Source organism: Mastigoproctus giganteus, chromosome 1, assembly GCF_048544385.1.
Source record: "Mastigoproctus giganteus isolate SK-2022 chromosome 1, ASM4854438v1, whole genome shotgun sequence".
Lineage (NCBI taxonomy): Eukaryota > Metazoa > Arthropoda > Arachnida > Uropygi > Thelyphonidae > Mastigoproctus > Mastigoproctus giganteus.
Genome location: NC_143575.1, coordinates 41,365,558 through 41,381,962, shown reverse-complemented (window position 1 = coordinate 41,381,962; position 16,405 = coordinate 41,365,558). Strand labels below are relative to the sequence as shown.

The following is a 16,405-nucleotide window of genomic DNA, read 5'->3' as shown; positions in this document are numbered from 1 at the left end:
TCAGAAGAAATATTAGAGGGAAGTACTAGTCTGGAAAGCAGTCAATAAAGCTAGTTCTCATTGTCCATCTCCAACAAAAGTCCAATGGTAGAATACCACAGATCAGTTTACCTGCAAAGAAATACATATAATGCTGTAAGAGAAAAAAAGAATGGCTGCAATTGAAAAGCAGCAAGACTGATTCCAACAAGGTAAATCACATTGTTGCACTTGTAGAAAAGGAAGCAAAGCAGGGATGCATACAAGGAAACATCAAAAATCACATTTTTGATGAGGCAAGAGGAAAACAGCATATCATTACATTACTGGCATTTGTAAAAATGGCCCAAAGAAGCTTCTAGGAGTGAAGGTTTGTCATACATTTATAGAAGCATTCAAATGTTGTTATGGAATATCATCATGGAAATTTACAAGTTAATTTCAAGAAAGGCAAGTAGTATGACTATAACACAATAGTCTGTATTATCATTTCACATATAGATATACTAATTCAATGACTGAATTTTGCGGTGCCTTCATAGCCAGGTGGGCAGGAGCAGCAGTGCGTAGCACACGCTTCTTGATTAGACCGGGATTCGAGCCCATCACCACCAAATACGGAGGATGCGGAAAGGTCAGGGAATGACCACCGCATATCCCTGGAGCAATATGACCTTAGTTGCTAATGCTCCTAAAATCCAAATAACAAACAAACAAACAAACTGAAGTTTGCAAAAAGCATCATTATATTGCATCTCATATTGTGAATTACTTCACAAGTTGGCCTGATCTTAAACTTGAAATAAGTAACACTTCTAAGAGAAATAAAGTGCTACCTATGTTTAGTGGAGTGCATTCACCCAGATAGCACTATTTCATAAATAACTGTCTCCTCTTTGATGGGTGAGTAGGCATCCCAGGTGAAAGAGATGACAACCCAATTGTGACTTAACTACATGATGCGCTGCCTTTTTTCAAATCGATTTGTATTCAACTGATAAATCTATGTGCAAAATAATGATATGCACTAACTGTATTATAGTTATATACAAATTCCATTTCCAGATACAGGATGATCAGGTCCAGAATGTTGTTGTACCTAGCACTTTCCCTAATACAGATAACAGTTATTCTATTTATTTTAAATTTTCTGTCGTTCAACTTGAATTTTCTTCACACTTGATCCAATTAATAAAGGTTGAAATCTCCCATTACTCTACTCACCCATTCCATCTGCATATAGAGACTCATTATATTCCTCATTCTTCTAGTCTATAACATGATCCACTCTTATTTTCCCTTTGAGTCTTACTATGTCACACTGCACACTCAACACTGGTATACATTAGTTCTGAATCTCAAAATGCTCTTGTCACATGCACTGGCTACTGTTTTGACAAGTAACATGGGCCTCTTGCTTCCCTATCTAGCCTTCCTTACATTGGCTAACATGTGGAAGAGGCATCTGCTATGAAAAGTAGTTCCTCTTTGCTTTATGTTTAATTGTACAAAATCTGGTTTTTTTTTTTTTTTTTTTTTTCTTGTCTCAATTATTATTACATTATTGATATATTAAAGGTTTCTTATTTTTATTTCTCTTGTTTTTCTCAAATCAAGAAAACAAGAAATATAAAATTTAGGACCATAAAACAACAAAAAAGGCTTTATTGTAACTATTTACAAAAAAAATTTCATATTTGTCAGGACTTTTCAGGTCATTTGCTCAAAAAAAAAAAAAAAAAAAAAAACTTACTGAACTTGAGTGCAATCTGAAATCACACATTACATTCCATTAAAATTGAATTTTTGTATTAATGCACAAAAAATAAAGTTAAGCATTAAAATCAAAAATTAAGGTGTTAATACATGAAAACTAAGAAGTTCTATCTGATATACTGTATTTCTGTGAAGCTTATTAAAATTTATTAAAATATGATATGGCATCACATTTCTTATAAATAAAATATGCTTTCAAAGAGATAACTTCTGTTTGAATATATTTGCTTGTATAGTATGTATTTTGTTGTTTTATTTATAATTGATTTTAAAGTTGATACTAGTAACAAAGTGGAATTACTACTTCATACATTACAAAAGTATGACAAAATTTACCAAAACAAATAATGGATAGTTTAAAATAATTTTAAGCAGTATTCACTAAAATGAAATTTCAATAAAGTAATTCATGTAATCCTCTCCACAAGTCCTCTGTGACAGTATAGTGGTTTTACAACTTACCATTCTTATGAAGAAGCCTGGGTTCAATTCCCATCGATGACTGAAGGAATTTCTCAAGTCCTCTTCAATCAAGCTATAATTTGTCAATCTCAGGCAGAGGGAGTAGGATCCCCCCCCATGAATTATTCCAGGTTTTCTCAGTCTCACACAACATGCACATTGGTCCATGAGTACACATTTCTACCGACATAAGACTTATACAGGTAAGTGATGCTTGGGAGCTGTTAACAATAATTTTATCCCCCCCAAGAAGTCTGTTGTAATAGGATTTTACTGTATTTACAAAAGTTTATCTGTAGAATATATAGCAATGATACAAAGAGGTGTTCTACAATTAAAGAAGGAATTGTTCAATATGATTAATAATGCTCATACTGCTACCACACATCCAAAGTAATCACACAACATAGGCTACAATATGTAGAGGAGTGTCACCTTGCATAAAAAAAATCGTCTTAAAGTACCAATGCAGTTGGAGAGCTGAAGTGACAGAATTGGTCAAAAACGAATGGTAGTGAACACATTTATACAATGTGTTATAGATCCAATCATTTCAAAAAATGATATGTCCAATGATGAATTACAGTAGAACATTGGTTATCCAAAATAATTTGAAAGGCTATTTTTCTCTTCTTTTTATTAATGGTAGTATTTGAGACAAATGTTTATTATGCTATGAGAGTATTTCTATTATTTTTTAACGGCATATATTGTAAAATGTTGGATTAGGACTAATGGGTTTTCTTGGAAGCCATGAGTGATAGTTGTCACTTGTTAGTCATTCACTTCCATGAACCCAATTTTCCATGCCATATTTTATTCTTTTCATTTCATAGTTTAGTTCCAGATTCGGTAAGAATAATATCGGCCCGAAACTCTGCAATTTATTATTTTTCTTGGTAAAATGTCAACGAAAAGAAACAGAATTGAAATGGGCAGAAAACCAGGAAGAATGTGATATAATCATATTGATACTATTAAGGGACTTGAGAGATTTAGCAGCAAAACAAAAAGTTCACAACAAACAAAACAAAAAATGATCGAACATTTTAAAAAATTACTTTAAATTTTTTTCCACAAAATTTTCAGTAAAATACCTATATGTAAATGTGCAAATTTTTATGTATAAGTTATTTTTAATTAAATAAATTTGTTGTTTTTTATAACAAAATTTATTTAATTTTACCTTATGTTCAATTATCCGGAAAATCTTGCTATCTGAAAGAGGTCTGACATTAATTATTCCGGATAACTAATGTTCTACTGTATATCAAAAGTGGTGCCACATACTCGCAAATCACTATTATCACATTGGTATTCTAGTTTCCTAATAATAAGGATAAGGAATACAAAGGGTTGTTGCAATAGTTTCTGACTTGCAACCAAATTAATTAAAGATATTTCATTTTATAAACATATAAGAAGGCACCTGTATAAGCATCATCAACTTACAAGTAAAATATCATGTGTAAACACTTATAATGCAGCATGGCAGCTTTTTATAACTTAATTATTACTTACGCTTAAATAAGTTTGAAGCTTTGATTCTGGGGGCAAACTTGTAGGAGGTGCAAAAACTTGGAAAAGTGGGTCAAGTGCAGGGCTGTGAGTTTCTGAAAAGGAAAAAAAAAAAAAAAGTTGAGGAAAAGATAATATTTAAGGATATTATAATCATATATAATGTAAAAGTTGGTTTTACTGAATGGGATTAACTTAGAATATCACAGACAAGATAAGATTCAGATTTCACACACAGCAGTTTGATAAGTACTATATTCTTAGTCACTAAATATGTAATTTACTGTAGAATACCATTATCATTATTATTATAGTACATTTTAATTTGAATGTATGACAAAGCTTTAATATTCTTAGCTTATATGAAAACTGAAGAATTCACTTACCAGGTGATCACCTGATTCAAGAAAGTTCAATAGGAATACTAAAGGTTGAGAGGCAAGAAAATTAATCAGGATAAAACTTTAAAGTCTAACTTGGGTGGCTCAGGTTAGCAGTATGGCAAAATTTAAGAGACAGCTAGATTGATAGCTTCTGGCAGCAAGAAGAATGCAATAAGAATGAATATAGGCTGTTATAGGCAAACTTTTTTTTTTTTTTTTTTTTTCTAATATAGCAAAAACTTGGATTCGTTATACTTTTTTTGGTAATACTAATAAATGGAAATACATAAATGCTAATACATAAATGGAAGGATGAACACAAGGACTATGGAATGTGGGGGTGAAATGCTTTCATAGCAACCCTACTTACACTGTACTATATTAGTACATATACTGTTTTAAAGTTGGAATACTCATACAGTTCTTCATACTTCCAATTATACTTGCAGGAATAACAATTTGGTTGACATGTGAATTGAAAGCGCTGTAGAATTAACAGAGATGTTTAATTGCAAAGCAAGATTTCAAAGTCAATTCATTTGCAGCAGTTAGACAAGAATACACAAGTTACCATGCGAGTCCTCCATATGACCATATATGAAAGTTGACCAAAAAATTTCATGGACTGGCTATGTAAGCAACAAAAGGCATAGTAATAGGTCTAAAAATTAAAATTAACAGAAAATAGGGGCCAATCACTGGCCTCCTATTCTCTGTACAGAAATAGTCAACATCCAGCAATACCCGGAAATGTTTTGAGAAGCTGATAAATAAACTGGATGACATGCAATGTTGGAATTTCTAACAAGGCAACACAACTGCTGCAAATATTTAAATTAAGCTTGAAGACCAAATGATCTCTAAGAGACACTGGTTTCCAAGATCAATAAATCTTACTTCCCCCGATTTTTTTTTTCTGTGAGAGATATCTTAAAGAGCAGACAATTGTGAACAAGGCACAATCACACAAAGACCTAAAGGACACCATCCTCAACTTAATTGCCAACATTCTCTACATCACCAAAATTGTATTATTAGGTTCAAGCATATTTAGTGCAGAACGGCAGGAACTTCCAACAACTCTTATAATACACTGCAACCTTATACAGAACAGATCTACACATCAACCAAATTGTTTTTCATGCAAGTGGAACTAAAGATATATATATGCAATTGTCTGTTTTCAGAGACTTTAAAACCACCCTGTATTATATCACATTATTTAATATAAAAGTTTGGGTTTATTATGAGATATTAATTTACAGAAGAAAAAAATACAGTAAATTCTGTCAGGCACATTTCACAAAAAAATTGACATTTTATAATCCAGAAATATTAAGGCAGCAATCCAGCACTCGTACTGTATTTGTCTTTAAGAATCTGTGAAAATAAAGAGTAACATTTCTTTCTTTATAAGATTTTATATTATATTTTCTTATTATATTTATATTTTCCTTTAATCTGCTTTTGCATCCAGCTGCATAGACAATGCAATGGTCTTAATTCTCAGAGCAGAACAAACTTGCCTTTGCAATGAGTTTCCCTAGTATTGCATTACTTTCAAACAGATGGTCTCTACAAAAGGTTAACTGGCCATTTGTTTAAAAGATGAGACTGCTAAGACAGCATGTTTCAAGACTAACTGATCCCTCATCAGACAGGTGGTCTGATCTCTAGTGATAACATGCTGACAAAACAAGTGTCAGTACAAGAGTGTACTTACAAAAGTGCAAGTATACAAAAGTACTGTCTCTTCGCCAGTAGAAGATACTTCAGTGCCTTGGCAAACGGACCAAACCATTTTGCAGAAGGGTTAGGTAAAGAGGCACCTACCTGAGCAGTATATATGATATGTTCTAGTATGTACCACCGCACACCTACATAAGTGACAAAATGTCTGTACGGCAGGGTCGAAAAGTTCTTTACAGTGAAGGGAAAATTAAAATGAATAATGTGCTCAAGTTTTTTGAAGATGAAGCAAGATGTTCTAGTTTAATTGTACCTAAAACTCAACTAGAAGAAGAGCTGCTCTAGTTACATCTTTATCAGAAATAACAATTAAACGGATTAGAAAAGAACATTCATTGCTGTCGCAAGCAGAAGATAAATTAAAATCTCTACATGAGAAGAAAAAACAGTGAGTAGGAAACTGTTGATCAGCTAGATGATTTTAATAGATGCATTATTCATCACACTATTCAAGAATTTTATAGTGTCAATAGACATGTTAAGATCCACTTTAAATAAATTGTTGCAGAAATCACTCTACATGGAATTTTGAAACAAATGGGGTTTAAATGGAAGAAATCAGAAGCCAAATGTAAAGAAACAATATTGTTCTATGGAGAACAAAATATTTATGAGCAATTAATCCCAGGGGCTCACAGCTGGATATCATCATTCTCTTTTTTGGTGATTCCCTTCTCTCTCTCTCTCTCAGGGTAATTCAGAAATTTTTTTTTCGACTGGTGCAGCATAAGCCTCAGGCTTCCTTGCACCATATGGCTAATCATAATAATAATAATAACAATAATTAGGTATTACTGCAATTCTGAGAAGAACCTAGTTTTTTTAGATGAAACCTCAGTGAACAGTAATTTAACTTTTAGGAAGTGTTGGAGGATTGATGGATTATCTGGAGTCACGGACTGTGGTCATGCTGGTAAAAGTATTATAATAAGTGCAGGAAAAATAAAAAATAAATGGCTTTATTCCAAACTCTCCGCTTATAAAGCCAAACACAAAACTGGAGACTACCAGGGCCAAATGAATCAACATAATTTTGAAACTTGGTTAAAGCAGCAACCACTGCCAAATATTCAGGCAGGTTCTGATACAGTTTTCAATAATGCACTGTATCATAGTGTTCAACAAGACAAGCCTCCGAATACTTCATTGCGGAAGCAAGATATTATAGAGTGGTTGGTGAGACATGATGTTTCATTTCAGCCTAGTATGCATAAATGTAAATTATTAGAAATTATTAAGCATTTAAATATTCCAAAAACATACACAGTGGATAGAATACTCCACGAGCACAGATACATTGCCTTAAAATTACCGCCATACCATTGCAATTTACGCCCTGCTGAATTAATATGGGCTCAACTGAAAAATTTTATTCAAAATAAAAATATTCAAGGAGATCTGAATATGACACATCTGACAGAATACACAAAAAGAATAGCTAGTATAATTTGAGAAAGATGGAAAGATTGCTGTGACCATGTTTTCAAGATAAAGCAAAAGTATTGGGAAACTGACTGCATTATTGAAAAATTTAGTCTTTAGTGATCAGTACAAATGAAAGTGATAACGAAATTGAAAAAGCAACAGAAACACATCAAGAGAATGATTAATGTAAGGTTTCAATTACATTATTAATATTTATTAAATATTAATTCTGAATATTATTTATTTATTTTTCAATATTTATTTCTGAATATTATGATTGTATTTCAGTAATCTAGTATTACAATATAACTATAAAAAGAAATAACTACTAACTACTAAAACATTTTATTCATTTGACCAGCTGCATGCTCTTTTTACTTCCTGATCCCCATTTCAGAGATTAGAAGTGCCTACGTAGCCATACCCTCTAGTATCTTCCAGTGGCAAACAAACTACACAAACAAGTGTTCCATGCTTCACCTGTATACACAATCAATTTTTAAATATAGCTAATGTAGCATAATATAGCTAAAGGTCATTGCATTATCCATAGTTTAAATCCTGTGGTCCACAAAACAGATTAAAGGACAAGGTGTCATTATAAATATTTTAAGATGTAACTCAGTTCATTTGTCTGTGCTTATTTATTGAAATGTGCTTTATTTATTGAAAACTGCTCAACCACCTGTGCCTCTCTAAAATCCAGAAAATTTTAAAATCTGGTACCTCTCAACACCATGAGGATTCTGGATTTTACGGAGTTTATGATAAGATTTCTTGACAGTTTGCAAAGGAATTTTGACTCCACACAACACTGATTCAAAATTTTAACAATTAGAGAAGGAATTTTTTTTGTTTTCTTATATCTTAAAATCTGTGATAAAGACTTCATTCTTTCTCTCAGTCTCCATCCAATCTTTCAGTACTTTCTAATTCACTCCTGTGAATTTACCAATCACTTCAAGTGAATTCTTCACTTCCTGGGCAAGATGAGAATCCTAACATGTAGGCTGAATTCAATTCAAAATTAAATTTAAATTATACTTATATTTCTCCACATAAGGAATTAAGAAAAACACACACTGTACTACAGTGCCTTGTTACTAAATGATAGTATTCGCGCATAATCACGATAATTCATGATTATGCATGAATATAACCAAGCATAAAAAAAAAAATTATCACGTATCCTTCCTATCATATTAGGATTGATACATCATTCCTAACTTTGCCAGTTTCCCTGGATGATTTACAAAAAAACATGCATCTTTTTGCAGTTTCGTGGAAAATTTATATTCCTTCTGGATTTCAGTCAACTTTGTGTTATGTTTTTTAAATATGGCCTACTGATTTTATCAATATAAATTTATTCTATTCATAATTCAATTCTTGATAAGTTTCATAAATTGATTAATAAATTTGGCTCTGGCTTTGCTTACCTTTAGGGCAGAGCATGTAATCTAAAATATGGTTCTGGATTGGTTTAATAGAATAAATAGTGAAGTCCCCACATATTATATGATTTATTTTAAGTATACATGGACAAATAAAATTATTTTCCCATGAAAAAATATTGAGTAAGTATTTTTTTTCCGGTTCCGTTATGTATGAGAACAATACAAGTGTTATTGAATCACGTGACATGTGCCGTGAATCTGCAGGTATTTAAGATTGCACAAAAATAAAGCGTACTGTTGAGAAAGGCAGAGCCTTCAAAAGCTGCAGGTTTTAGCACTTTTAATTCTGTATATTTTATTTTATTCTTTTTGTTTTATATACCTTTTGTAAATAGTAATTTATCGTAAATTAGTAATATCGGTTTATTAAACTATTAATTTTGTTTTTTGTTTTATTATTGCAAAGCAAGGTTGGTGTAAAGTACTAAAAATTTATATTGAGGAAGTAGAACTTTGTTAGGTATTAACAAAGAATGCTTTATAGTGCCATACAAATAATTTCGAATGTTTTGTTTTTATTTTGTGACTGTGAAAAAATGAGGGTATAGTTACTATCACACTACTCTGAATATAAAACAATGCCAGGGGTAAAAAAGGTAAGACTTTTCAAGAATAAAACAAAATATGCATATCATATAAAATATTAGTCTATTTTGTTATAAAATGCAGAAAATTGGGGTCTTTACTATGAACAGATGTTCATTTCTTGAAAAAAGCAAAGGCTACTGCTACTTCTTTAAAGTGTTCTGTATCAAAGCAATACGTTAAAACACATTTTATATTTTGTACACAATTTGACAGACATATTCCATATTTATGTTACATTTCTTTTTGTCACTATCATTAGACAAATAGTGTCCCCTGGCAGTAAAGGCAAAAAAAAAAAAAAGGGTAGAGCAGAGTAGCAACATTTTCTCAAACTACAACAAAATTTAGCAAGATGTAGCCCATAACATGCAGAATAATTAATACAAAAAATCATCACCAAAACAATATTTTGGTGGTGAATTTTAATAGCAGTAACAGAAAGAAAATGCCTTTCACATTAGCAGAATGTACACCTATAGTGAAGTTTTGCAGCTGTTGCCTTACTGCCATTCTTATTATAAGAATGGCAGTAAGGCAACAGCTGCAATTCAGGAATACTGACATCAAAAGCATATGCAAATTACATTTGCAAACACCTTGTGCAGCATGTAAAATAACAAATTCAAGAAATCTAGTTGTCTTTCAGTTACACACAAAAAAAAAAAAAAAAAAAAAAACACACTACAAACACAGCAGTGTTCTAGTCAGTACATGCAAAAGCAACAGCACAATAGCAGTATCAAGAAATATTCTCGCACTACAGTGGAAAGTGCTGCACAATGCTTTGATCTTCTGCCCATACAAGATATCCACCTTTTTCAATGGCTGCAAGCTAGTGATACATAAGCTAGACTCACATTCACTCTGTTTCTTGGCATAAATAGAAATGGTATGGCTTTACAGCCACATTCATTATTGGTTTGTTCTTTTACACATGTTAGCATATATGCATAAGCACCCATTGTCTTCACCTTGTCCATCTGCTGTCTGTTCATCTGTCCACATGTAACAACTCAACTCCCAGTGGGTGGATTTCCATGAAATTTTATATTTAGTTCATATAAAAAAGATTTATCACAACATTCCAAATTTCATTAAAATTAGACAAATCCAGCAATTATTTCTTTTTCCATACAAATTGTAAGAAAAAAGAAATTCATAGATTAAATGTAGTTTTAATACATTACTGTTAGCTTTAGACAGTCTCCATGCATGCTTCATGTGTATTGTTATTTAATACTCATGAATAAGCCACATGAACATGTGGCTTGTGAAAAAATACATGTATATAAAGAGAAAATAAAGTTATTTATTTTATTTTTTTAAAGCAATAATGGTGTGAGAATAATAAATATTATACAGTTGTAATTAAACTGAACAGTTTAAGTTTCAAGTTTCAAGTTTAAGTTTCAAGAACATAAAACTATAGTTTTATTAAGTGTTTTATAAAGTTATAATCTTAGTAATTAATTGATAAGATAATATTTACTCTTCACTTCAGTTAATCACAGAAAAAAAAATTTTAATAAAAAAATAGAATGCACTTGAAACATTACAAACTGCATACATTACCTAACTTGTAACAAAGTATGTTATCAGATGTTTAAACATTATACTTAATAAGAAAAAGTTTAGTCAGTATCATTTCCAGCATAAGTTTTGTTGGTACCTAGAAAGCTTTCAAGACCAACCACAGCCCTCCTGCTCTCTTCCCCCCACACCAACCGCAGAAATCTAGTCATAAATAAAAGAAAATTTCATGTATTCCTCTAGATTGAAATGTTGGATTGAGACCAAATTTTCAACCTATGTTCTGTTGGTTCTTGGGAAATTTTCAGGTTCAGTTATGATTTCATAGCCCTCATTCTCTTCCCCCTCCCTACAAAAACTAGCATAAATGAAAATATGTTTTTGTATTAACAAGAAAAATGCAGATAGCTTTTTTAAATTTTCAGCATGTATTCTGTTGGCCCCTGGGATGGTTCTAAGCAATTCTGATTTCATAGCATTCCATCCCCAGTTTCCCTATAGAAATATTACTATAAATTTGGAAGAGCCCTGATCCATTTCAATGCATACTTAGAACATTTTTGGAATCTTTGCAACAAATTTTTTATGTTGATCAGTTGACTTATTTTGTTATAAATCATAAATTATTACTATTTGCTAATGCACCTGAAATGTAACATGCTATGTACATTAACTAACTTTTTTACAAAGAAATTTTTTCTGCAGAACTTGTAACTACTCTGCAACTAGCCAGCAGTGTTGTGACACGTTGCCAAAAAAATAAATTCCAGTAGTTCAAGTGAAGATGTCGTAAAACAATTTTTATTTGTAGGATGGGGTGCCTCCTTTATAACACACAACCTTTATAAACATAACACCAAATATGATATGCTGTGCCATAGAAAACACTGTTACTGAGATGAAGCATACTGCACTCAACAGCAGCTGTTGTAGTAACTATTTCTAAATACATGTTATAGAAACGTTATAATCCATGCCAAGTTTCATTGCATTACCTGAAAACAATAGTACTACAGACAACTCTGAATAGAACCTGGCATATCAGTAAGACTTTCTAACAAAAAGATGACTTAGAATATGAAAATTTTCAATAGCCATTATGATAACAATGAATAAATGAAGCAAATAACTTTACTAGACAATTAATGTGTTTTATGACAGTTTAACATGGACTGATGACTGTCCTATCTGAAATTGTAAACAGTAAATCTCAATTAAACAGATTAAGTTGAAAAATCATGTACTAGACATAATCAAGGTATCTAATCAAAATATCTGGTTACTTTTGTCTTCATATATTAATTTTACTTGAGAGCCACTTCAACGGCTGCCTAGTACCTATTCTGAAAATTAAGTTTTTAAGCATTTCTGGGTATCATCATATTATCACACTTCTCTTTCGGCTGAGAATTCTTTACTTCTCAAATTACCTTTTCAAATTTTTTATAACAATCCCAAGTCCATTTCAAATTAAAACGTTCTGAACCAGAATACAATTATTGTTCAAATTCCTCAATACTTCATATTTTTTGTGCTTAGAATCTTATATCCAATGTTCATGTTGTAATAGAGGATACTTACATGGCATTCAATACAACAGAGTTTATATCAGTTCTCTTCTCTAATGCTCAAGCATTATTAGCTAATTAAAGGTCCAGTTTTAGCTATCACAGCATCTCAGACGTATATTGAATTTATATGCATTATTATTAGCTGCTCTTTTTATCCATCTTTTTTAAAAATAGTACAGTGTTCAAATAATTTAATATACAAAAAAAAATGTTTGACACAAACATGTTGCTTTCTTGTATGTACAGGGGGTCTTCATTATCCAAGGATAATTGGTTCCAGAAAATTCCACTTAAAACAGGATCAAATTTTCATAATGTGTATTATGTACAGTAGAACTTTAATTGTCCGTCACCCTATTTACTGTCAGTCTCTGCTAACCGTCACCTAACCCCACTACGCTGTAATGCATTGTGATATTGGTGCCATGTGCCACTCAGTCTTTGTTTACAACTCGTTGTATACAGCTTTACTTTAACCTCTTGTTTCATATTTTAATAATTTTTATTTAATAAACCCATTGAAATGACACCAGCTTAAGCAAGTAGTGTTGAGAGTAACACAAAAAATTGAAATAATTAACACAAAAAATTGAAATAATCAATCGTCTAAGAAAAGGTGAAAGTGCTACAAGTATAGCATCAGTTTATGGAAATAGGAGGTCCTTGAGGTTGTCACAGACATTCTCTCAGTTTATTATTATTATTACTATTAGCCATATGGTGCAAGGAAGTCTGAGGCTTATGCTGCACCAGCCAAAAAAAATTTCTGAATTACCCCGAGAGAGTCAGAAGTAAAAGGGAATCACCAAGAAAGAGAAGAATGATGATATCCAGCTCAGGACCCTAAGTGTGCCAAGCCCATACTCACCAGATGTGAGCCCCTGGGGTTATGCCAGACAAGCTGTACTTGCTACCTGGGAGTCTAAAACGCTGATGGAACTGATATTCAGGTGACACTCAAGAAGTGGACCCAATTTCGGCAAAGTCCGGATGGTCTGTGACAGCCAAATCCTCTGCTTGTACCTACACGATGGTGGGACCGTTAGTAATCCTGGGTATAACCCCCATGCACAAGCACACTGTGGGTAACCACACAGGTGTGTAAGCAGTGGTCGAGGTGTGGAAGAATACCACCCCTCTGTGTTACCAGGCAATACTAGGTGGTAGATGACTCATCAACTGGTGCAATACCACTACTTTGCTTATTGGAGGTTTGAAGTGGTAGAACCCATGTTTAGTCTCCAGAGCTAAGTTCCAGTCAACCCTTCTCCATCTCTTGCATCATGCAGTATGACTGATGAATTTTGAGGTTATGATGAACATCATGGCGAGATCCAATCTTTCTTACATTTCAAGGGTACAGCTCTAAAACAGTGTTCGCAGGCCAGCTGCTAGTTAGTACACTGGAGCGAAGCTATTGGTAACTCTTTAGGAGGCTTTCAGATCAGCAAGTATATAATCTTGCTACCTCTACTCTGCCAGATAGTGACTGGAGGGAGTCCGAATAGTGTGTATGTGGGGGGGGGGACATTGTCAAGGATCTGGATATATTCTTACCATGTGTACGCCATATCCAAAAATTTCATTACTTCATACAGCATGTCCCCCCCCCCCCACTTTTTCTTACTATTGAATACACCATGAATTGTCAAACTAATAGAGTAAGCTTATCTGCGAAAAGATCTAAACCTCCCAAACACTTCCTAGTTGACTTCACAAATATACGTGGTCTTCAATTCTAATCTCAACGATGTCCATTTCCACCTGCAGTCTGCCAAACCCCATGTACTTTTTCTGACAGAATCTTAGTTATCAGTTGATTCAACTACTGCTCATCTCAGTTGCCCAAATTATTTGCTGTATGATTCCTTTTGCCTCAAAGGTGGTACTTGTGCATATGTCCGTTCTGATATTCCCTGTCAGAGACTTGGCAATTTGGAATCTCCTCTCTTTGATCTTCTCTGGCTTAAAATTTCTCTACCTCATTGTGTCAAATTCATCTGTTCTACCGTTCTTCCAACTCCACTAATCACTTAGAGCTCTTCGACTTCCTCTCTTTGCAACTTGACTTTCTCCAGTCCAACTTTCCTAACAGTGAGGTAATTTTCCTTGGCGATTTTAATGTTCACAACTCCAGCTGGCTTCCGTTTTCTAGTCACACCAACCCAGCTGGTTGAGATGCTGAGGCTTTTGCGATTACTAATAACCTTGCACAGATTGTTAATTTACCCACAAAAATACCAGACAATCCTAACCATACAGCCAACATGCTTGATCGTTTTCTCAAAAACAACCCTTCTAAGTACACGGTCGAAGTGAGTGGTCCTTCAGGCACCTCAGATCACAACTTCGTGACTGTCTGTTCCAATGGAGCCTTTATTTCATGGCTATTCCCAACCTCGTGTTGTTTGGCATTACAAGAATGCAAAATGGAATGACCTGCAAGATTTCTTTTCTTCTTTTCCTTGGTCGGACTCTGATGTCAACATTTGCTCAGATCGTGTCAGTGAAATTATTCTTGTAGGAACGGAATCCTTTATCCCACACTCCACTTTAAAATCTTGTCCTTTATCTAAAATTTGGTTTTCCAATAAATGTGCCAAGGCTGTTCAGGAGAAGAATGTTGTATATCATAATTGGCTTGTTTCCAATTCTTCAGTTTCATTTTCTGCCTACACCAAAGCTCACAACAATTGTAAAGCAGTCATTAATCAGTCCAAACTAGATTTTGAACAGACTAAACGTAGAAAACTTGCTTCTTGCCCTAATGGCAGCCGAGTATTCTGGTCTCTTGCCAAAGCTATTGGATGCAACTTCTGCCCATCTCTGCTCCCACCTCTGTCCAAACCAGATGGTTCCGTTGTCACTACAACCAAGGATAAAGCCGACCTGGTAGCATCCCATTTTTCTTCCAACTCATGTATTAATGATCTTGGTAAAACACCTCCCACCATTCCCAACACGCTCCATTCAATGCATCCTGTGGTCTTCTGTCAAAAGGATGTCAGAAGGATTTTGACGAATCTTGATGCTAAGAAAGCTCCAGGTCCCGATGGTATTTCTCAACTTGTTCTCAAAACCTGTGCTCCTGAACTTACTCTTATTCTTTGCCGCTTTTTTCACTTTCTTATTCCAAAGGTGTTTTTCCTTCTGCTTGGAAATTTGCTCACATCCAGCCAGTTCCTAAAAAGGGTGACAAATCCTTCCCATCCAATTATCGTCCCATTGCAATTACTTCTACTCTTTCTAAAGTAACAGAGAAATCAATTAACCACCAACTCAAACCTTCCGTCTCATCAACAATAGCCAGTATGGATTACATCAGTATCAATCCACTGGTGATATTCTGCCTTATGTTATCCATTTATGGACAAATTCAATGGAAAAGCTCGGTGAAACATAAACAGTTGCTCTTGACATCTCAAATGCTTTCGATCATATTTGGTATAAAAGTCTTCTAAACTAGCTTCCATCTTATGGTTTACCAACTGTTTTTTGTGATCAGTTATCCAGTTCTCTCTCTAATCACTCACTGAGGGTGATGGTAGAGGGCTCTCTGTCTTCTAATGCCGGTGTCCGCCACTATTTTCCCCTTGTATATTAATGACATTCTTCCACTATAAATCCTATCCATACTTTTGCCGATGATAGCACATTGCATTCCACTTTCCATTTTGAGAAACCTTGCCCTGCTCAATCAGCTTCAACTTCTTGAATATCTGCCCAATTCCTTAAATGCAGATCTCCAGGTAATTCTCCAGTGGGGCAAAGACAACTCAATTGATTTCAATCCTTCTAAAACAAAGTCTTGTCTTATATCTCGCAAAAAAAGGATTCTTCTGCTCCTATGCTTATCTTTGGTGACACTGCGATTTCTAGGCAAGTTGATATATCTCTTTTGGGATTACCCTGACTTCTAATCTCTCTTGGCACAAGCACATTACAAATATTGCTTCCTCTGCAACAA

The 16,405-nt window shown here is 33.6% G+C and overlaps 1 protein-coding gene across 1 annotated transcript in view; it reads right to left on the bottom strand.

Annotated features, from left to right (window-relative positions):
• Positions 1-16,405, bottom strand: part of PAN3 (Poly(A) specific ribonuclease subunit PAN3) — a 181,464-nt gene that overhangs the window by 153,641 nt on the left and 11,418 nt on the right. The window contains exon 2 of the mRNA XM_090372386.1: positions 3,739-3,830. Within this exon, the coding sequence (XP_090228512.1) occupies positions 3,739-3,830 (92 nt within the window). The remainder of the gene's footprint in view (positions 1-3,738; positions 3,831-16,405) is intronic.